This window comes from Dermacentor albipictus, chromosome 5, assembly GCF_038994185.2.
Source record: "Dermacentor albipictus isolate Rhodes 1998 colony chromosome 5, USDA_Dalb.pri_finalv2, whole genome shotgun sequence".
Classification (NCBI taxonomy): Eukaryota; Metazoa; Arthropoda; class Arachnida; order Ixodida; family Ixodidae; genus Dermacentor; species Dermacentor albipictus.
In genome coordinates, this window is record NC_091825.1 from 127199244 (window position 1) to 127223589 (window position 24346).

General features: G+C 47.5%; 2 protein-coding genes across 6 annotated transcripts in view; one reads left to right on the forward strand and one right to left on the reverse strand.

The window, feature by feature from the left end:
• Positions 1–6029, forward strand: part of LOC135913913 (uncharacterized) — a 29437-nt gene extending 23408 nt beyond the window's left edge. For 3 of the 4 annotated variants that reach the window (XR_011514940.1, XR_010568165.2, XR_010568164.2), the window contains exons 4-5: positions 1997–2283; positions 4310–6029. Coding sequence is in view for 1 of the 4 variants with exons in the window: in XM_065446600.1 (XP_065302672.1) it covers positions 1997–2198 (202 nt within the window). In the remaining 3 variants the exon portion in view is untranslated. Of the gene's footprint in view, positions 1–1996; positions 2285–4309 lie in introns of those variants that run through there. The other variant, XM_065446600.1, reaches the window with a different exon arrangement.
• The window catches only part of LOC135913935 (rho GTPase-activating protein 18-like), a 226377-nt gene that overhangs the window by 158738 nt on the left and 43293 nt on the right, over positions 1–24346 (reverse strand). The gene's annotated exons all lie outside the window — the stretch shown is intronic.

The window sequence follows — 24346 nt, forward strand, 5'->3', positions numbered from 1 at the left end:
AAGCACCTCCTCTCATTTTAACGCGAAAGCGTTAAGGGCCCCGAGTCGCAGAAAATCCGGCGTCGGCGTCCAGCGCCCAGCGTCGGACATCGCTTCGGCAAAAAGAATTTCGAACCGCACATACCAAACCAGGCAGGCCCTGAACTACAATTGAATCTCTCAAGGCAAAATACAACAATCGTAAAGTACGCCTTACAGACAACCTACAGACATGATAGTGTCGGATGGTTATTTGTATATACGAGAAAACATAATTCTATTACAAAGGAAACTCACACGCAAACCACCTTTAACGTGATGGCGCTTTGAAGCTGCCGTTTGAGGTCTGTCTTAGCAGAAGCGGCGTGGCCCCCTCGCTTCCTTGCACACCATCAACAAAAAAAGAACCTCAAAGCTCGCCTTCGTGCACAGCGTTCACCGCCAACGTTTCCCGGTGAGCATTACGGCTACATAAGCTGCAGTTGTCGGGAAGGGTGAGAAGTACTCAGGAATCATTAGATGCTATCGCGTTCTACTCTTAAAGGCGACCTCCCATTTTTTGTACTAAAACTGAATGGCTTGTGTTTTGAAATTTCTGTTTCACCAATGCTCATTTCTCGCACTTTATTTTTTCTCGTCAAGGCTTCACATGAGGACAACATTAAAGAGAGAGAGAGAGAGAGAGAGAGAGTATTTATTATGATACGAAAGCTCAGAGGTCGGCCTGAATCAATGTTCTGACCTGCTACTCGGCGTTGTGGGAAGGGGAAAGGGCAAAACAGCTAAAACAAGTTGTGCTAATAATGAATGAGGACAGCAATATGACCTTGACCTACATTAGAGTTTAAGAAAAACTCATCAGCTATAAGAACAGCATGCAATAATGCTCAGTAGCCCATACAAAATTATAGTCGCTTAGCGCCATTAAGGGGAAGGGGTCTAGGGGAGCCCGAAAGATCCCATTCCGTTCTTGCTTGTTTGCGCTAAGCAACCATACTTTCATATTGCTGTTCATATTGGTGTTGTTTCTACTGCGGTTCATATTGCTCAGTACACCCTATTGAGCAATATGAACCGACTATGCCAGCATCATGTATTTCCACATGCAGTAAGCCACAAATAAAATTTATTTGGCCTATATGCATGAAACAAAAAAGTCAGATAAAGCCGCGCTACTATCTCCAGATTAATGCTCGCTCATGCAGTCTCCAAGACGTATTCTCTTACAGACGTAGCCATAACTGACTGTTAGAAGAAAGCTCGACGGCTAATAGAACGCCTCTGGTGCTAAAGTCGACCGCGGCCGGAGCTTCGACGCAAGTAGCACCTGAATGCAGAAATTAACGTAAAGCGCGCTAAAAGTCATAAATATGGGTCGGTTCAGTAGCTGTACAAACCACGATGTCGCGGGTTCTAATGCTGGGCACGATTATTTGATTTCGAAAGGGGCGAAATAAAGAGCGCTCGTGTAGCTACACGTACGCGCCGCTTAAATAACTTCAGGTAGACAAATTTTGACCAGGATTCCTGTACTACGGTGTCTCTAGAGCCTACACCATGGAGCTAACCGGACACTTAACCTGGTTAACCTCTCCATCTTTCACCTCTTGTTTTCCTTCCTTCCTTCCTTCCTTCCTTCCTTCCTTCCTTCCTTCGGAACTCAAAGCTCCATAAATCAATCGATTTCGCTCTTCAGGCGGCCTTACGAAGAATTGCTTGCCTGCCTCTTTTTAGTATTTTTTTTCTTCCATTTCTCTTCCATAGTGCAGGATGGTCAACCGAGCACAGCCTGGATTACCTGCCTGTATATTTTTTTCGCCTTATCATCTCTCTCTCTCTCTCTCTCTCTCTCTCTCTCTCTCTCTCTCTCTCTCTAGCGCTTGTGTGGCCAGTCGGTCCCCATTCGAAGAACAAAGCAGTTTAAAACCTACAGACATGAGAAAGGCGGCAAGAAGCTACGTCTGTCCTGTTGCTTGCCTCGTGACGGATGCCGAACCCTGTATCCCCCTTTCTGCAGAGTCTACGAACTGGCGGAGCACCACGTGCACAAGGAGCCAGAGCACGACCACAGGCACGAGGAGCCGGAGCACCACCACAAGCACGAGGAGCCGGAGCACGACCACGGGCACGAGGAGGAGCACCACGTAGTCAAGCACGTCTCGCTGCGAGACCTGCTGCCCAAGTGGATCAGCCTCACCATCGGGGTCCACAAGGACTGAGCAACCCCGTGTCCCGCAACTCGCAATCCAGTCGGAACCTTCTGGCAGCTCTATAGGCCACGGCCAGCCTTTCAGATACGCCTGGGTTTGTACATTTCCTCAGGGGAACAGTGAAGCAGACAGAGATTCGCACGAGGAGGCAGGAGTAACGCACAGGTGAACCTGACATAGAAAGACTATAATGATCTCGTCCCTTTTCTTTCTTTTTTCACGCCTTTCTTTTTGTCTTCGCTCTTTCCGTCTTTACTTCCCCTTTCCCTTCCCCTAGTGCAGGGTAGCAAACCGAAGGTTTTTACTCTGGTTAACCTCCCTGCCTTTCTCTCATTTGTCTCTCTCTCTCTCTCTCTCTCTGAACCTGACAGCGGCGAACAGCCGCGCGTGAGCACGGTTCCAGGGTAAAAAAAAGATCAAGTGCAGTCACGACACTTCGCCGCCACTTCATCCGGGAGCGGGTGAAAAAAGTGCACGTCTTCGAGTTCTTGTCCGCGTTTCTGATCAGACAATCCCGTGCAAGTTAACGCATGCGCAAGTGTGCTGTAAGCGTGGCCTATATAGTTGACCGACAGCACGCTTCTGTGTCAAACTTTCGTTTCCCCGGGATGCGTTTAAAATAAGATTAAATGAAAGAGGGGGGGGGGGGGGGGGGGGGAGGGGGCATGCTCAACATCCACTGAAGCTAGCGGCACATACCTGCACTTCTGAACATTCAATAGTTCAATGCCTTCTAGAATTTCAGAATGTTCACCAGTCAGAACCTTTGACATTTATTTTTTTCTTTCTTTTTATTTCAGTAGCGAAAGCCCGGGATTTTTGTGCGAGAACGATTGAAGTTTCGGACTAACTCTCAGAAACAGGTCCATTGGCGATAACGGTGAACCTTTCCTGAACGTCCACAATGAGCCTCACATTTCGGGTCAGAGTAGCCGCGCCAGAGAATTCAAGTTTCCGGATGACGTCGGCTAAAAACGTGAAGTGAGCGCACAAACGCGCCCAGTCACCTTAAAGAGTATCGTCGCATAGTACACTTTGAGCCCTTCTCAAAGCGATACTTTCGTCCGCAACAAAACTGTTAATAACAGCCTTCACACCCACAAAGTGTTTGTTTAATAACCGGCTGCCTTCAGCCAAGTTCTGCAGCGGGTACTAGCATTATAGACAAGATGAGACTAGAGCGAAACATGGAAAAGGGCATTTTTTAGGCTTTCAAAATCCAATATAGGCACCAACATATAAATAGGTGTTTAAAGGCACATCAAAGGTGCCACTAAAATCTTTCAAGACCCATAGTTCGAGCTTATATATGATAGTCGAACGCCTTTATAACGAAGTGCTCGGGACCTCCAAAATTATTCGTTATACAGGTTAATTCGTTGTAAAGGTCGCGCACCGAACAACTCACAATATAACCGGGACAGAATGATCCCAACGTTATGCAGGTCATGTTGTTGTAAAGGCGTTCGCTGTAGAGGCACTCGACTTTGTAAATAGGCGCGATTAGGATGTAATGAAAAAAAATATGCATTTTGCCTAAAGTTCCGGTCTCTGGTGATCACAGGAACAGCAGCCAATTACTGAGTATATAACGACACTTCTCACATTTTGTTTCTCTTTTCTGCTGCTGGTTCTTACTTTGTACACAGCATTCCACGTCTTTCTATCCAACAAACCACGTTGGTAGAGCTTTGTTACCTTAATGTTAAAAACGCCCCATCTCCCTCCTCAATAGGTTTCCTATGAACTAATTCACTTGAAGCGATATCCAAAAGCGAGAACGCTCACAATGACGGTACGGTACTTCCCGACCGAGTTACTTCTCAATGATGTGCACTCTTCGGCACATTTGAAGCTAATAAGCGTGCCTCAAACGGCCGTTTCGTTTCTCTTAAGATTCTATATCGAGTTTTCTGCTAACAAACGCAATTTCTATAGCTACGTTTCCCACTCTTCGCAAACATGCCAGTTGCATGCAGACCCGTGGCACAGGCTACTTCCGTTACATGAGGACTCAAGGAGGACAGAGCGTTTAGCTTTGCGAAAGATTGCACCGTCATCGTGCACTGATGCGCGCAGACGGCTCCGTTGACGCTTCTGACGTTTTGTTTTCTTCGCAGGATTCTAGACACAGTCACATGACGCGTCGACGTGGACGCGCCTCAACCGTGCTGCAGAAGCAGTCGCACCTCCGGTAACCGGAGACCAAAGAAGGGAGGACCTCGAGCCGGGACCCAGCTCGGCGAGGCAGACTTGAAGTTTGAATTCTTCGCAGTGGTGTGCACGGTGTACCCTCAAACTTTCGGGTGTCCACCGGACGTCCCGAGTCGCCACGGCCAAATAGAGACTCGACGAAAACGCGAATCCGCGGGGTAAAACCGCCCACGCCAGCCGCACCCAGTCACAAAGGACACAAAGCGGCATCAGAGGACTGCGAACCGATGACAACTTATTCACAACAGCCAAATATTGAGTCAGGGTTTACTCTACGTCGTGTTAACTTTGAGTCTTGCGTCGAAACTTCCTTTCTTTTCGCGTTGCGTATGAAATACGCACACACTGCCAAATCCTGCTACGCAATGGCCAGACACCAGGACACTGTGAGGAACGAATGGTACACCCTCGACGTACATCGCTGAAAAGGCAAGGGCTCACGCTAGGTCCCTCGAGCTGATCTTTTGTGCACTTCAAGTGGCCAGTCGGAGCTTCGTGAACGCTGAATGTAGACATTTCGCAAATGACAGTGACAACGGATAATGTCACCGCGTAGAGTATAGCAAAGCGGTTGTAAGTGGGGAGCAAGCTATACCTCTGAAGCTATTTATATGTTTCGTGACAAAAAAAAAATAGAGTGATTTCGCGTAACTCCACATCTCACTTTACGCGAAAGGGACCATTAAAGAACATTTAAATTTCGCACTTTTGCCATGCTCAGGACAGAAACATTCCAAGAAGCACAAAAACGCACGAACAGCAGAACATTATTTGCCCCCCCAAGATTCTATGGCTTCTTAAGAGGAGAATATGGCGGTAGCGCAGGCCTTCAGGCAGAAGCTCAATTCAAGGGATTGTCTACAGCAAAACGGGAGCCCATAACAGCCTTGTAGCCTTCGAGTAAAGTGAACGAAAAGGCGAAACAAGAAAGAAAAGGGAACTCGCTAGCCTGTGCTTCGACATCTATCTAAACTATGCGAATATATTGTCAAGGTCTCTTTTATTTCCAGAATTTTCTTACCTGTTTCTCCGTCAATGACTGTGCCGGCGCAGTAAAGATTACGGCGCTTATCCTACATTCACCACATTTTACCCTATTACTTATTCTGCTGTGATAACAAACACCCTATTTGGTGAAAGGTTAGTGCTTCAAATCCGTACTATTTCACCTGTATCTGTACCTGACATGTCGACACATTTTGCAGGGCCTTATGTACTAACAATGAAACAACATACAGAACCTGAGCGCAAGAAAGTCGACAATGTGCGATGACAGAGGCGTCGTTGTGCCGACGTGATGCGCCTTAAAGACAGCCACCCGCGCGGTTATTGCTAGCCTGTTATGTACGTACGCTAATCGCGCTAACGAGACAACTACAGCGTGCAATCAACGGCAGCAGAGCGGACTGCCATGCCAAGCCTTCGCCGTGTGCGCCGCTGTTAAAAGGCTCGCTCTGAAAGCCCCATTCACGTAGAAACAAACGCGGCATTGAGAAACTGTGTTAATGTTTACATACGCTATATGAACAGTTTCCCGACGAACGCCCATCGTATGCGTCTCACTTTATTTTTTTCTTTTTTTCCCCCCACTCTTGACTAGTCCTTTGCTCACGATTTTCAGAGCGCCTTTCCACAGTGTCTTTGCTCCACGATTGTGCATGTATAGCTATGCGAGGAAATAAAAACAGTAATAATACATCTCGGCAACAAGCCATCAATGCCGTCGCCTTTGTTATATTATTCATTTACGCCTCGCACGGCGGTCGGTGTCGGTTCGCGACCTTCGCTGGCAACGCCCTTCCGCCCGAAACGCCCGGAAGACTTCTCCGAGCTACACTGCCCTGTAATTAGCAGATCGAGAGCCCACATAGGACAGAGTGCCTAGGGCTGTGTTACGACTAACCGCTTTGCCAAGAACTGCGTTAAAGGTAACACAAACGCGGGGCACTGGATCTATCGGTATACTGTGAGTTACCAAGCCCTTTGGAAAAGGTATGCTGTTTAAGATGGTTTGTTCACATTTATTAAGGGTATCTTTCTTTGCATCACAGGAATAAAAAAAAAAAGAAAGGACTGTTTGTGATCAGCTATTATAAACTGTAAGGAAATAGGACAAGCTGCGAGGCTGACAGCGGTGACGTTGTTTTGGTCCTAGCAAGTTTAAACGGGTCCGCACATTATACATGTAAACAAAAGACAGACACGTGACAAGCGTTACTCATTGCTATAGTTCATTAACAATAATAATTATTACTATCATCGTAATCAACCTGTTTTATGTCCACTGCAGTACGAAGGCCTCTCCCTGCTATATCCAATCAATCAATTAATTAAGTAGGTAAGTAATTGATAGCCGACGATATATAATACACAGACTAAGGAAGGCGTTCACAACGCACTGCATATAAGCGTAGAAAGGGTTATTTGCGACTTGTATTTCATAATCTCAATTTAAGACATGAATTTACTAGTTAGTACTATAGTGTTGTTAGCCTCGTTTTTTCATCACGTTTCGGATATATCAACGTTATAACTGAATCCCTTCGGTCCTGCCTTTTCGATACGTCCAATTTGAACTCCGAGGTTCTGCATTTCAGCCACCGCTGCAAAGTGACATTGACTGACATCATCCAAAAGTTCGTTAAGAGTGCCACACTCCGTCTCCGGAATCAGCAACCAAGGCAAAAAAAGGCGCGTTGAAGGGCCTCTTCTAACGTGGTCTAAAATTTCACGTAAAATAATTGAAATTTGGAACAATTGTAGGTGAGTGCTCGTTACATAGAACAGTTAAGAAAGAAAATGGCATTGAGAGGAATGGAACACAGGAAAGCGCTATATCAACTGCATTTTTTTTTTAGTTTATTCGAAAGCAATAATACAGGCTGACTTCCAACGCGATGGCCACAATCAATCACAGGAAAGCGAGAACCGTAATATAGCACCACAAACCTACTGTTAGATCAAGTGTCGAAACGGTATTTATTTGTCTGCTAGTACAATGACAAACTGGCTTGCTTCCACTCTTTTTCTCTTTTCTTTTTTCCTACGGTAGAGGCCTCGACCTCGTCTTTCCTGTCTCCATATTCAAATCATCCTATATATTACGCTCTTTTCAATAAAAATTAGCTGATGATTACCGCTGTCCCCTGTCGCCTTTCTGGGAGTCCCGCCCCCGCCCCGGTAGCTTATAGATTATATGGGGTTGGGCTGCACAGCTCGAGGTCGTCGGTTCGATCCCGACCACGGCGGCCACATTTCGATAAGGGCGAAATGCAAAAACGCTTGCGTACTTAGATTGAAAAGCACGTTAAAGAGCCTGGATAGTCAAGATTAATCCGGAGTCTCCTACTATACGGCATTCCTCATGATTGGATCTTGACTTTGGAGCATAAAACCTCAAAATTTAATGTTTCTGGCACTCCCATTCTTCTTTTGCAATGTTTTCTAAGACGTACAGTACTTTTCAGATCAAGCCGCCGTCTAAGCTTTTCCCCCATAATAAACGTATCTCTTTCTTTCTTCTCAGTCCTGGTTAACCTCCCTACCTTTCCTTTATCATTTGCTATCTCTCTCTCTCTCGCCTTCTTAGAGAAGGAAAGCCACTGCCATTTGTACATCATGATAACTTTTCCTACATGTACCGCCTTCCGCCCCCATTCTTTCTCGCGCGGGCAGATTCAACTTGTTTCCTGCAATGTCACGTGCGAGGCGTCCCGGTCGCACCGTAAAGCTCGAGGAAAGTGCGTCGCAGAATGAACGCGTCCCTTTCTTCGAAACCATCCACGTCCTTTCAGCAAGCGTGGAGCGCAGAGCGCTTAACTGCCGCCGGCTCGGACGCAGTTCTCGGGCCCTTGGAAAACGACACTGGTGGCGGCATACGGGCCGGGAACAAAAAAAAGTATGTGCCTGAAATTCCAGCGAGAACAATGGAGCCCCATATGCTCCCGCGGTTTACGGAGACTGGCAGGAGCCGTCAAGGACGCTCCGCGGAAACGTCCGACAGAAAGGCACGCAGGAGCGCGAAGAATTTTGTCGCGTACTCTGGCGCACTTATCTAGTGCGCACAGAGTTGCTGGGACCTCGAAACTAGCTCGAGAAAGCACTCGCCGAGCTATAAACGCTCCGCTGTGCGGAGTGGTCACATTCAGAGGGACACTAATTGGGGGGAATATCAAGCTAAATGACAAGCAAAATAATAAATCAATGTAGACTCATAAAGCACGCTGTTGTCGTTAATTTCGCGATAATAGGTGGTCGACTATTAGGATAGAAAATTAAGCTGAAAGTTTCCTTTTCTTCTTTTTAATTTCGCGCCGAAACCCCAACGCTGGCACTTCAGTGTGAGGTCACGGATTTCAATGTATCTTTTTCGTATTTAGGCCACGTTGGCTCGGTAAAAGAAACTTGCCATATTCAGTATTTGGCTCCTTTAGAACAGAATGTAGTCCGTCTTTAGCGCTAAAGAATTAACTGGGCTAGAAGACGCTGTAAATATACATGTCGTCACTGAGTTAGTGCGGGAAGTTCAAAGCGGTGTCGCCAGCAGTCTTTAGCATTTCTCGGCTTTTTTTTTTTTTTCTTGACTTACCAAGCGTCTTCTCGTGGCAGGAGTGTTGTCTTTAATATTGTGGAAGGGTAAACTGCCCATACAGAAGAAATCATTTTTCTCTTTAGTGCCTCTTTAAGCATGATCGTCGGCGAAAGACATTTCTCGAATAGCGAAAGAAGCTTTATCTACAGCAGAGGCTTGGTGGCCAAGAAATCCGCAATACCGGTGATGCCATGGATTTCCACAGCACCTGCTCAGGTCTGGTATTTCGTCGCATTCCGACGCTACCAAAGAAGAAAGCGCGCTATTGTTGAAAAGGCTGGGCCTTGTGCTAGGCCCGTAGTCCAGGAGTTCGCATGCTTGAGAGTTTTCTCAGTGAATTCTGCAAGGATCGTAGTAGGTGCTAGCGATGGACACCCACTTCATAGAGGATTTGTTGGTTGACTGGGAGCTGTGCAGTGCTGGCGTGTCCATCACAGTGCGCGCAGAGAGGAGTGGTGAGAGCCAGTAAGGAAGTGAATAAAAAGTCTGGTGTGAAGGGTATGTTGGTATGTCCCTGTCAGAAGTCTCCCTGTGTTCGTGTGAGCTCAGGATCTATTTTGCGGGATGGACCCGAAGACTGAACCAAGAAACATCTAAGAACTATTTCTCCGCAGAAACTGCGCGAATACGAGAAAATACTTCGAAATCCATGACGTCACACTGGCGTACATGCGCTTGGGTATGGCCGTAATATTCACGAAAGCAAAATCTGCGAACAACAATTTTTTAAACAGATAATAACAAACATTTTTACTGACGAATAATCGACGACACGGTTCTGAAATAGCAGGTTACCATTTTTAAGTCATTCAGCGTTGCTATTTAGGGTGTTTCTAAAGACATACGTGCTTTCGTCACATCACCAGGAAACGCATATTTCTCCGAATAGTAAGCAACCAATTTTTTTACACGCTTTCCGGAAGGTTGTCAGTCAAGTGATCAATCAAAGGCGAATTTGGTTCGTAATCCCTGGAAATATTCAGTGGTCCGATTATTGGTTCGTGTACAAGAATATAATAATTCACATTCCAGTGCGCGGGAAGTTGGGCAGAGCTCTCTATTCTGTCAAAGAAACGGCTTGCTGGCGAAGCACAAAACCGCTCAAGAATATTGCGACGATATCGATACGGCAACGAAGGCCCTTAATGCCCGAACATGCAGTCAAACTGTCATCCTTGTCGGCCCGCCAGGCGCCATCTTCAGCGCTCAATCTCTGCACCGTAATGCAAAAAGTCGGAAGTATCTTTGTGCGCGCCCAGATTCACAAGCGAATCGCAGTTCACCCGCAACAACTACTGTTTTCTTTCATTCCCTCCGACACTGGAGCCGAATTCACAAAGCTTTTCTTTCGTAAATACTCTATGCGATTGGCTGGCCGCCTTTGCTAATGACATGTCTACCACTAGGATTGGCGGGAATTAGTTCTTACGAACAATTCTAGCGTAATAGCTTTTTGTGAATACGGGCCTTGGTTTGTACGCAATTATTTTTGCTTTTCGTTCGAGGTGAACCAACCATTATTACACTGCCGAATGCAGGTTCAATTTATACGAACACTGTTGTTTCCGGCTGTGAATATCTTCTCGCGGGCATTTTGCGACTGCGAAATTCTCAACGTGCGTGGTGTACGAGCACAAAGCGCGTTGATTGGTTAATAAAGGCACGGTTGCTACACAGAGCCACGCCTGCCACCGACAGCTACGACAGCCATACGCAGTGTTCAACAGCGCGCGGCTTAGTTTGTGGTTGCATAGCCTACTTTCCCTTAAGCACATCACATTACTGTCAAAAAAAGAATTTATGCGTCTCTAACAGACATATCGTGCGACTGGCGTGTAAAATACCTCTCCCCCGCCTCGCGCGTTCCCACCCCCCCCCCTTTTTTTTTTCGGGTAACAGTCACACGACTTTCCTTTGAAGTACGTTACGGTCGTTGATCAGTCGGAAGGACAGCAGCAAAAAGGAGCGACCGGCAATGCAGTGGCGACATTCGCGACGGACGTCCCGATATGCTAAGCGCGGAGATGCTCCTTAACAAATGCATCTCGCATTCACAATTCCTCGCTCGCGACGACGCTACCGGCACGCCCTTCGTGTCACGCTGTAAGAGCAGGATCAACTCATGCATGAAAACGCGTAGGTAGTTCCGTGCAGCGACGCAGAATCAGCGACCAGCGACGGCCTATTACGACTAAAGAAATAATTTATACGCTACATTCATCCACCGATCTGCACTGCCTTCTAATTGAGCTGCTGACTTCTTTTTGTTTTTGTTTCTTTCGCACAGAATGCAGCGAATAAAATGCTGGTGAGAGAGAGAGAGAGAGTCATTCGCACACAGGCCAGTTACTATATTCGAATGAACGAAAACTAGGCTGGAAAAAAGACGGCCCAAGGCCGCTGAGATTTCGGTCACTGGCAGCCTGCTGCACGGCTCAGCACGGCAATAAAATTGGTTATGTTTGAGGCTGCATGTACTACTTGCTTTTTTGCTTCACGCTTCTGACGCCAGCGCACCATACTTGCAAGTCATTCATATTTGCAAGCATTTCATACTTGCAAGATTGTCTTTTGGACAGATTGCGGATTATACAGTTTCTACAAATTGTCTGTGAACTATAAACAGACAAAACACACTGTTAATACGCTAATTGCACGCATTGTTGCAAGGAACCTGCTGCTGGCATTACGGTCGCCCAGCATGCGCGCGCGTTCAACCCGATAAATATAGTATTCATAGTGGTAGCTACGCACTTGTGGCTCGAAAGGTCGAACGTCTCTCTCGGAATCAAGTGTTTCGGGGCTCAATCGCATATCAACATAATGGTACCTCTTTGCAGAGATGTGCGAATAATCGAAACTTCGCATACAAATCGAAGAGTCCTTTCTGTTAGGCTCACAATCGATTCGAGAATTCGCGATTCGAAGTTGTCGAATATTCGTTTCGAATCGAACACAAGGGCTTCATCCCTGCCGTGTACAGGGATGAAGCCAGATGCAAATGACGGCTGCTCCGAATGATTTGGCTGCGTAAAGGTGGCATTTGCAGAGCTAGCGCATGGAGTAGTTGCTTTCCATTCAATAATTTGTGGTCATTCAAGAAGAATTCCGCGCCTCAGCGCAGCCCATAAATTCGTTTCCTGAATTAAGGGAGAGCAATTTATTTTTTGACCAATCTCATCGTGGTTGCATCCTTTTAAACCTATGCGAGGTGACGTAGTGTTATACTTTGCTTCTTCGGTATCTGGCAGCTTGCTCTTCATGCGTTTCACTGCCGTCATTGTCGTGGTGCGTCAGAGACGATCAGCTTTCCGTTGTTTCTCATTTACAATCACCTCATTTGACCGGAAGTCTAATCGTTAAAGGCATTACATATTGTATTTATTCGAATATGGGTCGAGCTATCTTTTATTGTTTTCGAGAATGTTACCCAAACTGAGCTATCGACTTATATTCATGACCAAAGAACCTCGACCTGTATTCGTGAACAGAGCTAGCAAAATTACCAAGCTAACGGAGTTCTTCCTTCCTGGCGAAAAATAGCGCAAGAAAAAAAAAACTCACCGCCCAAGCACTCCGTACAGATGGTTAACCAGCGAAGCTGAAACGCGCGGCCCAGGTGTTAACACTGGTTTAATCCCGACGGTTCATTAAACGACGGCTCGGTAGGCTGCCGGATCCTCGGCACGTATAGTTTCTACTTGCGCTCGGCTGCACGAGCATGTTCTTGTGCCCGGGCTGCATCATCGGCACGGCGTAGACGGACTCCTTCCAGGTCCTGCTCGCGGTGTTGCTGATCGAAAGCTGCCTGCTCCTCAGGAGTACGTATGACGTGTGGCCTACCCTTTTCGGAGCCGGAGAGAAACCGCTGCGCGCGGTCGGCTGCGCCGGATAGCAACGACATCACCACTGGCGCAGTCAATCGCGCGCCTCTCTTTTTCTTTTCGCGCATGCGCAAGGAGTTGCGACGGAGGAGTTTTCGGCGTACAGCCGACAGACGGACGGACAAATGGGCTAGCCATATACAGATTCACTGTAAAAACCAAGGGACGAGAAATAAGCGAGTTCCTTCGTCGCGCACGCCAGAAAGTCAGTCTGGAGTTAATCCAGGAACGCCTGCGAAGCATTCGATGAGGATGACTTCTCTGACAGTTCCAACGAGGATGCAGCTGGTGGCATCGACCAGAGCGATTTAGTAACCGAGCTCACGGTAAGTAAAGGTATAAGATGTTCAATGTTTTTGGTTTTTCTAAAGCGATAGCGGTCGACCTTTATTCGAATTATTGTTATTTTTCGTCGAATTCGATATGTAGGGTTGTAACTATATTCGAGCAAATACAGTACATATAAAATAATATAGTATGCCGTCTCTCTCTCTCTCTTTCTCTCTCTCTCTCTCTCCCTCTCCTTTTCTGTTTCTTTTTTGCTATTTTTTATCTGATCTACGAAGATCGTATTTTTCGAACATTCGTATTCAATTCAAAATTTTCAGTAATCGAACACAATCGTTCTCTCTTTTCTTCGTTTTGGCCGACGGGAAGCCTGTAAATGGTAGTCGTAAGAACCTCAAAGGTGTCCCTACATGCGAACATGGCTCGCTAAAACCCGTTCGTCAAAACAGGCTTCTCTGTATTCACAGTCTTCACGAGGAGAAGCCCACTTCTCAAACTTCCGTTTTACAGACGATACAGTTTGCATAATGTAGGCATTTGCGCCTCTTCTTTTAGTCTTTTTTAAGCAACAATGTTACCACGGCATCGGTAAACGTTGTTGTAAACATTAAAACAAAATAAAAAGATGCGTTAGCCAGAAACAGCTTCGCTTCACCAATCATCACGCTTCATTCATTCAACAAGTTAAAGCTTTGGAGAAGCCGGCGACATGTGCTTGCTGCCAACATTTCCAATCAATCAATCAATCAATCAATCAATCAATCAATCAATCAATCAACAGGCATGCGTCAATCAGGTCGAGTGAAATCATTAAGGATGTCTAATGCCTCGACACGCAACGTCAGCGAAATGTGAACCGTAAATGAAAATATAAGTAATTTATCGCTTGATTTATGGAGTTTACCGTTTCAAAGAAAAAGTGGGGCTACAATTAACATCGCAGCGAAGAGTTCCAGATAAATTTTGACCACTTGGTGGTCTTTAAAGGGACGCTAAAGACAAATACCTACTAAGTCGACGTCAAAATACCATTCCAGAAACCTCGCAGTGCTTGTTTCGTGCCAAGAAAATGCTTAGTTTACGAGAAAACTGCGTCTGAAAGGTCCGCATATCTTTAGTTGAACGTCAGCATCCCCCAACCGGGGAGTGGTGACGTTGCATATGCCACCATCGTCCTTTACTTGCCGTCTGTGAGCAAAACGGCGCCCGATAGACGGCGCTACGGTCCTTTGTGCAAAATTCAAACGCGCGGCCACGGCGAAACCGAGCCAAGACAGAGAGTTGTATTTGCCGCTGCAGCTGCTTTTGGTCAAGTGGCGTGGACCGCTCGGGAAAACTGCGACATCACATGGACGTGGCATTCTCTGCTAACTGCACTTTGTGTGAGCCTCACGAGCCAGCAGAACCAGCGCAGCACTACGCGATAACGAAACTACTGAAACGTGAAGAGAGAGAGAGATAAGAGGAGGAAAGACAGGGAGGTTAGCCAGTGTAACTGAAACGTGAAAGCGCGGGCGGCGAAGACTAGTGAAAACGAAACCTTTCGACCGCCCGTGTCATTGTTAAGGGTAACGTCAGTGCGTTTCTTTTTCTTTCTTTTTTTGTCTAGAAGTAAAATAGAACTCGACAAGTAGCACTTACTTTCGGCATATCATTGAACACAATTATATATTTAATACGAGTGGCTGAGTACCAGTGACAGAATTATAAAGAGGGGTGTCTTCGTCATTCGGGCTAGTACTTGAATGTCCTGGCGGTGTCTCTAATCGTATGCTGCATTTACCTCAATTTCTCGATTACTAAAACTCCGTTCTCGATAATACTGACGCCTTAGACGTTCTCGAGCACTCATCCATCACTTTAGCTTGACTTAATATTTTTGCCTTTAGTGTCCCTTTAAACACACACACAGCTCGGCACACCGACTTTTTCGCATGCTGCCCACAACTACAATCAGCCGCTTCGGCCCGCAGTCGAATTTTCGACGGTGCGCTCACGACTGGCACACCACATATGGTGTGCCAGTTGGTGTGCTACACACCATATATTCCCTTTATTTCCCTTTATTAATTACTTCTCTCCACCTTGCGGGTTTCCGCAGAACTACTACGCCAAACACTTGCCTTTGCTTCGTGTGTTGTCGACAAATTCGACTTCGCCCTGCCATCTGCTAGCCGCCTGGTTAGCTCACATGGGCTGCCCCGGAAAGGCGGTGGTCCCGGGTTCGAGTCCAGGACCAGGACGAATTTTTCTCCAACTCTGAGGCTATTCTTTCGAGGAACCCTTAAGGGTTTCCTTTGTAGCAATTGCTACGAACGGGTGGATGTCTGATTTTCCCTTTACCACATACGGTGTGTAGCGGCTATAGCCGCTAAATCAACAGCGGCGAGCGGAAAAATGGAAGTGCATGACCAAAGCTCGTACAAGTCGCCTTCGGCGATGCTGTCACAAACTGCTGGAACGAGTAGAGTTATGGGTTTGCGAGTTACATGGGTTGTGTTGCTGCTGTCTGACTTTATCCTTTGTCTTTCGCCAAATTTGTGATTTCATTTAGGTTGCCAACTGACGATGAGTAGCCGGTGCCACCTAAAGGCGGCAACCTCCTCTATTACACTATGCCAATAAAAAAAAACGGTTAATGTTGGCAAAAGTGGAGGCTCTACATCACTTTTATTCGGCAAGAGCAAGCATGTCTGGCACCAGCGCAGCACGCGAGATGCTGCACCGAATTAACTAGGAGGGACTCAGCGTCGCTCTTCACTGGGCAGCACGTACCACTGTTTTCGCATTCCTCACCGCAGAAAAACGAAAGAAAGCGGAGACTTGGTCCAAAACAGGGGAAAGAAAGAAAGAAAGAAAGAAAGAAAGAAAGAAAGAAAGAAAGAAAGAAAGAAAGAAAGAAAGAAAGAAAGAAAGAAAGAAGAGCAAACCGCTCGCAACCGTTAGCGAGCAGCACGGAAAGGATGAACTGCATGGAGCGCGCGCAGCGGTCGTCCAGAACGAAAACGTTGCACGACTTTCCTCGGCCACGGCCTTCCCATGTTTCTTGTTTATTTCCGTCTGTATACGCTGCGGCAGAAAATCGCTGCACCGCTCAAAGACGAGAGCTACGTGGCAGCTGTATGACTTTTTTTTTTTTCTTTCGTAGTGCACGATACGTCATCGCGCTCCGAAGTGCTCGAGTTTACACGTTTACCTTTCTTCTTTTGTTGTAAGACGACGGTGCGTCGTTCGCTGTCATCGTACGCGACAAGCGCCAGTAGGTTCTGATATAGGGGCCACGACGGAAGTATTCGCTGAAAACTTAACGTATGTAACGACACACTATTTTCTTTCTACTTGTGGCCATCTGCAGCACTCCCATAAAGAATGTTTCAGCCGTCGACAGCCTTTGCGCTACGGCCGGCGCCAGTCAATCAACTATATTTACAAACGGGGCGCAGGGGGAAAGGGAATGAGTCGGCACCGTCTACATCTGAAATGCATAGGCAGGGTGCTGCGAAAGACGTAACAGCTTTCGGTAATCGCTCATTACGGGTTCAGTATGCAGGCGTCTCGGCCTGCATGCACGCGTGCTTATGCGCCACGCTTCAGCGAAGGTGGTTGTCAAGCTGCCAGTCGCGTGTCTCTAAAAAACATTCTCTGGAAGCCGTCTGCATCCACTACATATGGAATATTTCTTCGCGGAGTGTTTACCGAGACATTAGGGAATTTTAGAAATACGGCACCCAAACTTAGGCGACGACGTCGGTCTAAAGCAGTGCAAAAAAAGAGCGCGAAAGAAACCGAGTGTCCTCGCTTACTTATGTTTTCGGGAACGCTGAGCTGCTTGGGAACGCTGTTTCTGAAACTCCCATTTGTCTATAGTGTCACCCAAAAGGAGATGGCCCCTTCTTCGTCCGCCTAAAATGTTCTAGGGGAGTTTTAGAAGCACTGAAGATCGGCGCACCGCTACTGGCCCTGCATACAACTATACCCAAGCAGACTTTAGGTGCTGCACGTACTGCGTAATGCTGCTCTATGTAACCCGCCAGCCCCTTCCGCTCATGACCGCTATTACTAAAAACCTTCTATACTTATTCGCACCGACTACCTGCACAGCAGACCTATTTCACAATGCGCATAGCGCATGCGCTGAATGCACAATGGCACTCGTTCGTACCGCTCTGTAGCAATGCATACGTCCGATGTAACCTTGCGTTAAAGGTTGAAGCTATAGCCACACTTCTGGCAACACTGGTGACATTTGAATGGCGTTCTAAGCTCACGCGCTTCGACGCGTTCCGCGAGATTGATCTTTTTGCAGCGAAGCTGCAAAAAGATCAAAGATCAATGCGGACCCTGCAAGGTCGGTTCAAATAGGTCGCGAAGCTTCGGGCGAAAAGCAGTTCAGAACAAACCTATTCGGTTCAAAAACTTCAGGGTCTGCAGCAGCAGCATCGAACGTGTACTTCGGCTGTGTTTTCGGCAATGCGTCGAGCGATTTTTCGGCGCGCAAAGGCACCTGAACCACGACGTAATCGCAACCGGAATGCGCACCGTGAGCTACGTGCCTCTCAATGTGTAAACACATAAAACATGTTTTTCCCGGAAGCATTCTCCGAACAGCGCGAAACGATCGCAACCAACGCCGGGTGACGTCACGCCGAAAGTGCGCCGGAAATGTGCTCCGTACGGTTGCCGCTGAAGAAGATCGGCTACGGAGCCACCGGCGGCAGCGCGGCTTGGTGGTGAAACTCATCGCAGAAATATCTGTCCGTTGCGTCACACCGCTCGCTTTCGAGACCAGTTTCTCGCAGTGCTGGACACGCGCATGCACGATGCGCACCTCCCTCGCCTGCATACCTCGCCGCGGCTGAGGGAACTCGAATTGGCTAAGCGACGTCGCCGAAGAGATAGAAACGCCGCACGTGCTACTTCGATAGGCGCGGGCGAGCGAGCGAGCCGAAGAAGAAACTGAGAATCAAACGCAGGCGACCGTGCACAGCGCCAACCCAAAATAGAAACGCAACCTCCAGCGAGCGAGAACGTGTACGCTGAAACGCGCTTTGGCGGCAACGGAGCGCGTCATGAACGACGTATTGCACGCCTCGCGCCCGGCTCGGCGGGACGATGGCGCTCTCCGTACCACTGCCCCATAGACGAACTGAAGAAGGCCAAGCGTGTCGAATCGATGGCCACATCGCGTCGGTTGCAACTCGAAGTGATCACCGAACTGTAGCCGGTGGCAGCCTGAGAATGCAGTCGCAAATGCAGCGCTCAGTCCAACTCGAAGAAGACACGTGCCTTCATTTTCGTGATATAACGGTCTGAGGCGTACTTTCAATATCGGCCTCTCTCGGGTACTGTGTTCTGGAGCGCGGAGGCAGAAGCATTGCGGTTTTGTGCGCGAAACTCGTACTAAATTTTTAGGTTGTCACAGGCTATGTATAATACGTATAGAATGAGTCTGAGTAGTAATAATTGACGTAGTTTTATGTCCGGAACCTCGCCGAATCGGCGTTTTGCTTGCTTAGAACAATCTGCCTTTTCATTCTCGTACTGTCTGTTTTCCTTACAGCGCAGCGTGACCAACAGTGATCGGCGCCCTCTAGATAATTTCTGACAACCTGAAATGAAATGTCAATACGCGGGGAGTTCCAGCCCCACCAGCATTGGGCCGTCGGGGCAGCAGAACACCTTGCGACTCAGCGGAATCTCGCTAAATACGATCTTGTCACAAATTTTGAAAACGAAAAGAGATTATGTTAATGACCTCCCTATGTTTCCTCATTCATTTATTCGTTGATAACTGCGCAGTGTTCCGTGAAATAATTAACCAAAATTATGTTACATACCTCAAAATGCAATTAGCGCTACATCCACCTCGTGTAACATACGGACGGCGTAACTTAACACCAATGAAGCTAAGGCCCTACGTGTTTGCCATGCTGCTGCCTCCCCCTCCCCCACCCCCCGCCCACGTTTCTTACTTTCTACACAACTCCAGTGTTCCAGTGTTCCAACCTCGGCGTTCCGATAACTTCGTCTCATAGCTGGTGTTTGCACATGTGCAAAATAATTCACAAAGCTAAACGTTCCTAAGGGCACACCTCCGTCGTAACTTCTCTTTAACTCCTCTTAACTGTTTCATTAAAGATCATTCTGTACAAAACTATAGAACACAGTAAACTCGAATATGCTGCGTCGATCTAGGACCCCAGCACTGAAATATTAACTTGTGCCCTCGAGCTAGTCCAAAATAACTCTGTTCGCTTTATTTGCCGCAACCACAACCGTACCGCCAGCGTAACAATAATGAAATTATCTCGACAGCTTATACTTCCCTCGCCTTCCGTCGCAAATATGCTCGTCCGTGCTCGTTCTGAGAGAGAGAGAGAGAGAGAGAGAGAGAGAGAGAGGGGGTTAACCAGAGGTAGTTCCGGTTGGCTACGTTTCTCAAAGTATATATGGCACAATGATCTTATTCTTCCTCCGACGTATATTTCGCCTCGTTTAGGCCGTGCACAAAAGGTGAGGGTCACGTCGTGCTTAACGCACACATGCTCTCAATCCTTTACACCTCGTAAGTCACAGGACTGGAACTGGCTCTCCGAATCGGTGGCGGCAATGTCCTAACTTTTTAAGCAGTTTATTAATCGTTAGTCATTCCTGCCTTTGCAATACTCTAGCTAATAATATATTGATAACGTTTTGAAAAAAATGTGTGGTTATGGGAATTATGGGACACGCCGTAGTGGAGGACTCCGGAAATTTTGACCACCTGGGGTTTTTAATGTGCACCTAAATCGAAGTACACGGGTGCTTTCGCATTTCGCCCCCATCGAAATGGGACCGCCGTGGCCGGGATACGATCGCGCGACCTCGCGCTCAGCAGCCCAACACCCTAGCCACTGAGAAACCACGGCGGGTTATTATATTGATATGAATCTATGAATTATGTATATGTAATTATGTGGTTATATGTGAGTATATAGTAACTCTGCCCTCTATAGTGTCATTGGCCCTGTGGGTAACAGAAATAAATTAATAATAATAATAATAATAATAATAATAATAATAATAATAATAATAATAATAATAATAATAATAATAAGTTCTAGTAAGACACAGAAAGACTCTTTAATGTATCTGAAGAGTTTTGCTTGGCGGCCCGCCTAGCACGCTACGCCAGATGGATGCGAACAAATCCCATACAGAACACACATCCCCCACTCATGCAGCGTACTTACACAGTCCGCCACATCAAAAGCTAATCAAGCAGAGCTTTTTCTTGAGAGCAGTGTCTCGCAGGCTTGGGTACTTGGTAATACCCGGTCCGATGCGTGGAGAAGATAGCCGGCAGCCAATGAGCGTAACAGAAATTGATTACCAGGGGGCGGAAACGAAGTCGGAGGCGTCACAAGATAAGATATAACGAGAACAAAATTTTACTCGTGCATGGTATACGCAACTTTTAACGAGAACGGAATACTGGTGACTGAGCATATCTGGCGGGAGGCCTTTATCCTGCAGTGAGCTTCGTTACGCAAGTGCTGATAATTACAATCTTGATTATTTCGATATTTGGAACGGCTATAAAGACCGCTCCAATGAAAGCGAAACCATTAAAAAAAGAAACGCTCAAGTAGTTGCTAAGTTGCGCGAGCGTCTTTTACTCGGTCCCCTGCATTCGTGCTGTCTCACAGTTCTTAAGCCCGGCACGTTTTCCATTAACTCTTCTCTCCAGCCATGTAATCACAGCTCGCAGTAAAAAAAAAATTAGGAGTGGGCGCTTATGAACTCTGCGCCCGGAATGCTAAACGGTAACGATCGTTCGATATGGCAGGCCCGGCCGGCACACACAACCAACGCTAAGAGATCGGCAAGGACATGAAACACCCATGTGGGAGTGTCGCTTAGTGAAAGCCTTGCCTCGCATCCAAGTGTGTCAACGAGCTCCCGCAAGCGCCGCAGTGGTGCAACGGTTAGGCTGCGCGTTTCGTTGGGGAGCGCTAAGGTCGAGGGTGCGGCGCCGGGCTTTTCGCGGGCCAAGTAATTACGCTGGCGCGAACTTCAAAGAGAAAGCGATATACTGTTACGCCGACGTTAGAATGCGCGTCAAAATGAGCCTTCCGTGCTGCATAATTTAGTCCGCAAACTACGTTCTAAGGCACCAGCTCTATCTGAAGAAGACGGAGAGGCCACTTTGCGCGGTAAGAACAGATATATCACCGGTATTGCAAACTTGACTCTGAGAAGGAAATTATAAAGTACACCGGATGTCTGTGTTCTAGTGCTTGGTGCCGCAGGCTACGCTCTTTCGAGTGTAACATAACCCGACCTGCGCTGCACCATGGATAGCTTACCGACGTTGTGTGCACGTACTGAAAGCAACTGTACGTATGCCTGACGTATACGGTCCAATGGGGCTTGTGTTGATGGCTTTGTTTACGTCCCAAAGTTACGTGCTCTACCACGCGGAGGGGTGGCCGAAGTGGAGGACTCCGACAAGTTCTGTTCCTTTAGTGCGCGGCAGTCCGCGTACAAGAAGATTTTCTTGCGAATGGGACGGCTCCGAATTAATTTCTGATTACTTGTGCTTTGGCGTGTATAGCGCACGCAGTGTCTGAGTACGCAAGCGCGACCATTACGAACAGACAACCAAAGGACGAATAGACAAAGATTCCAAATACAATTAAACAACAACAAAAAATATACGGGTCTCAAGCGAACGCGGAAGAAATTACAAGTTAGACGATCATATACCGTGCGCGTACACATGCAAGAAGGTGAGCGCACACAAGTGCATGTGCGATAAACCGTCGCCGTCCCGACCCGAGCCACGTGATCCGCCGGGCTTTTGTGAGGCGAGAGATCCGATAGTCGGTGTGGATCGGCTATAAGCACTTGTCACAAAGGACTGTCGTGTTTTACATTAAGGCTGAAGAGAGAGAGAGAGAGAAATGTGGAATGACACAAAGGTTTAGTGGCCACCGGCGCACCACTGCACGGTCGGAAACGCGCGCGCAGCGCAGCTCTCGCAACATTCCCACGAGGTCGGGTCAATTATCACAGCGATTTCAAGAACGACTGCTGAAAGCACTCTTCAATCGCTCGCATACGCAACGCTGATACCCCTCTCTCTCTCTCTCTCTCTCTCTCTCTCTCTCTCTCTCTCTCTCTCATTCTTGACCCTTTCCATCCTCCGGAACGAGCCAGGCTCCTCACGTTCGCATTTGCTTGCCACCAAGTAGTACCTACATTCCCATCGCGTGACGGTATACGTACAGGTAATTTCACACGAGATCTAACCCCGGACAGGCTCTGAAGAATGGGGTCTCACGGTTTTGTTTCTGAGTTTCGTGAACGATACGGCCTTGCCACGGGCCGTGACTCTGCGGTTTTTCACCATCGCTTAGATAGTCTCACGGAGAGTATACGCACACCCGCCAGTATACGGTCTCTTTCAATGACTGCGAGTATTGAACGCGTCACCACATCGGCGCTTTGCGTAATATTACGTAAAAAATCAGCAGGCCTTCAGCGAATCCTCCGGCTGCGAACTCCTGTACTGCGACAGTAATAGGCTCTCGGTATACCTCGCATCGGACAGTGCCGTTTTCCGAACAACTTCTTGCGTTGGACACGACGGCGTCTTCGGCCGCGCTACAGTAATGCCTGTTGCGGCCTCCGATACGCATGCACAGATGCCACCACTCTCAGAGCCTGCTTTATGCAGAAAACCTTGCAAAAAAACTTCTAAATTTTAAAGCTGTGCAAGAGCAGTCTTTAGCGCACCCGGCTCCCAACTTGCACATTGCTGCAGGGTTCAAATAATATGGCCGGTGGTGTACAAATGAATGTTGATTTTTTTTTCTTCTCCAGGAAAATATTTACTTAATCAACAATTTAATCAATAAAGAAAGCATAGCGTAATAAACAAAGCAAGGACAAAGAGGTAGCATGACGAGACATATAGTGATGAAGTATTCGTTCTCCCACTTTTCTTTTTCTTTTTTCTTTCTTTTAAATGGGCGAATATATAGTTTTCCTAGAATAATAAAGTCTAAACGGTATTACTGTTGCTGTTCAGCGCAACCTTGAACGTCTGAAAGCCGCCGTTATTAGACTAGTGATGTCGCAGATACGAGCAGGCGAGAGTATAAGACAGCTTCTTTACGTCAACGACCAAGTCGTTCACTGAATATGCCATTCGAGGAATATATGTGCTGGAAGAGTTTTGACCACCCGGCGTTCCTTAGTTTGCACCGAAATAATCGGCACCACGGGCGTTTTCGAGTACCATCCCGAACCCACGACCTCGCGATCAACAGCAGAGCTCCACAGCCACAGGGCCGCCGACCGCGGTGGGCAACGCTATAGGAAATCAAATCGCCGACGTACGCTTCTTGTACGACAAAACAATCTAGCCATATTCGGTCAGTGACCCCTCGCATTGTATACGCATTACGCGTCTTGCGTGTATACGGTGAAAAATATATGCAAAACGACTGCCCAGCACAACGTTTCGCGGAAGTTACGCAAGCACACATAACGGAAGCAGGAACGGACAGAAGGAAAGGCGACTGTGTATTTTTTTTCTTTCCGTGCTTCACCATGCAGAGCGCTCGAGAAGTAAGAGTTTATCGGTGACTGTGGCTAGCCGCTTCCTTGCCGCTCAGCTTTCCCCCCTCCCCCCCTCCCCTCCCCATTTCTCATTCGGACAAATTTGGTAACGCGAGAAACTCCGGCTGCGCTGTGTTTACACGAAAACGGACGCAAATAGACTCAAGTCCACGCGCAACGGGTCTTACGCGCAGTGTTTACGTGAGGCGGACGCGAATAGCTTCTGGCCCGACCGAGCCACCTAAGCATACGCAAGGGTGCAGCGGCGAGGGAAGCGCCACCCGCACGAACTATTTTGCCCGGCGGACGAACTTAACCGCGAGCGAAGAGCTTACACCGCAAACGACGTTACGTATCTGCGCGGTGGGCTGTAGAGTTACAACGGTAAAAACGCTCGCAATTTTTTTTTTCAGTAAGAAACATAATCAGAAAGAAGCGTAAATAGAGGCTGGAGAAATTTGCTAGGTGTCTCGCTTAGCATATTGCTAAGCTCTAGATGGACGCGATGAAAACACACGTCATGCCCATACTTTCAGGACGTACAAAGTCAGGCACGCGCGTCACTGTGGAAT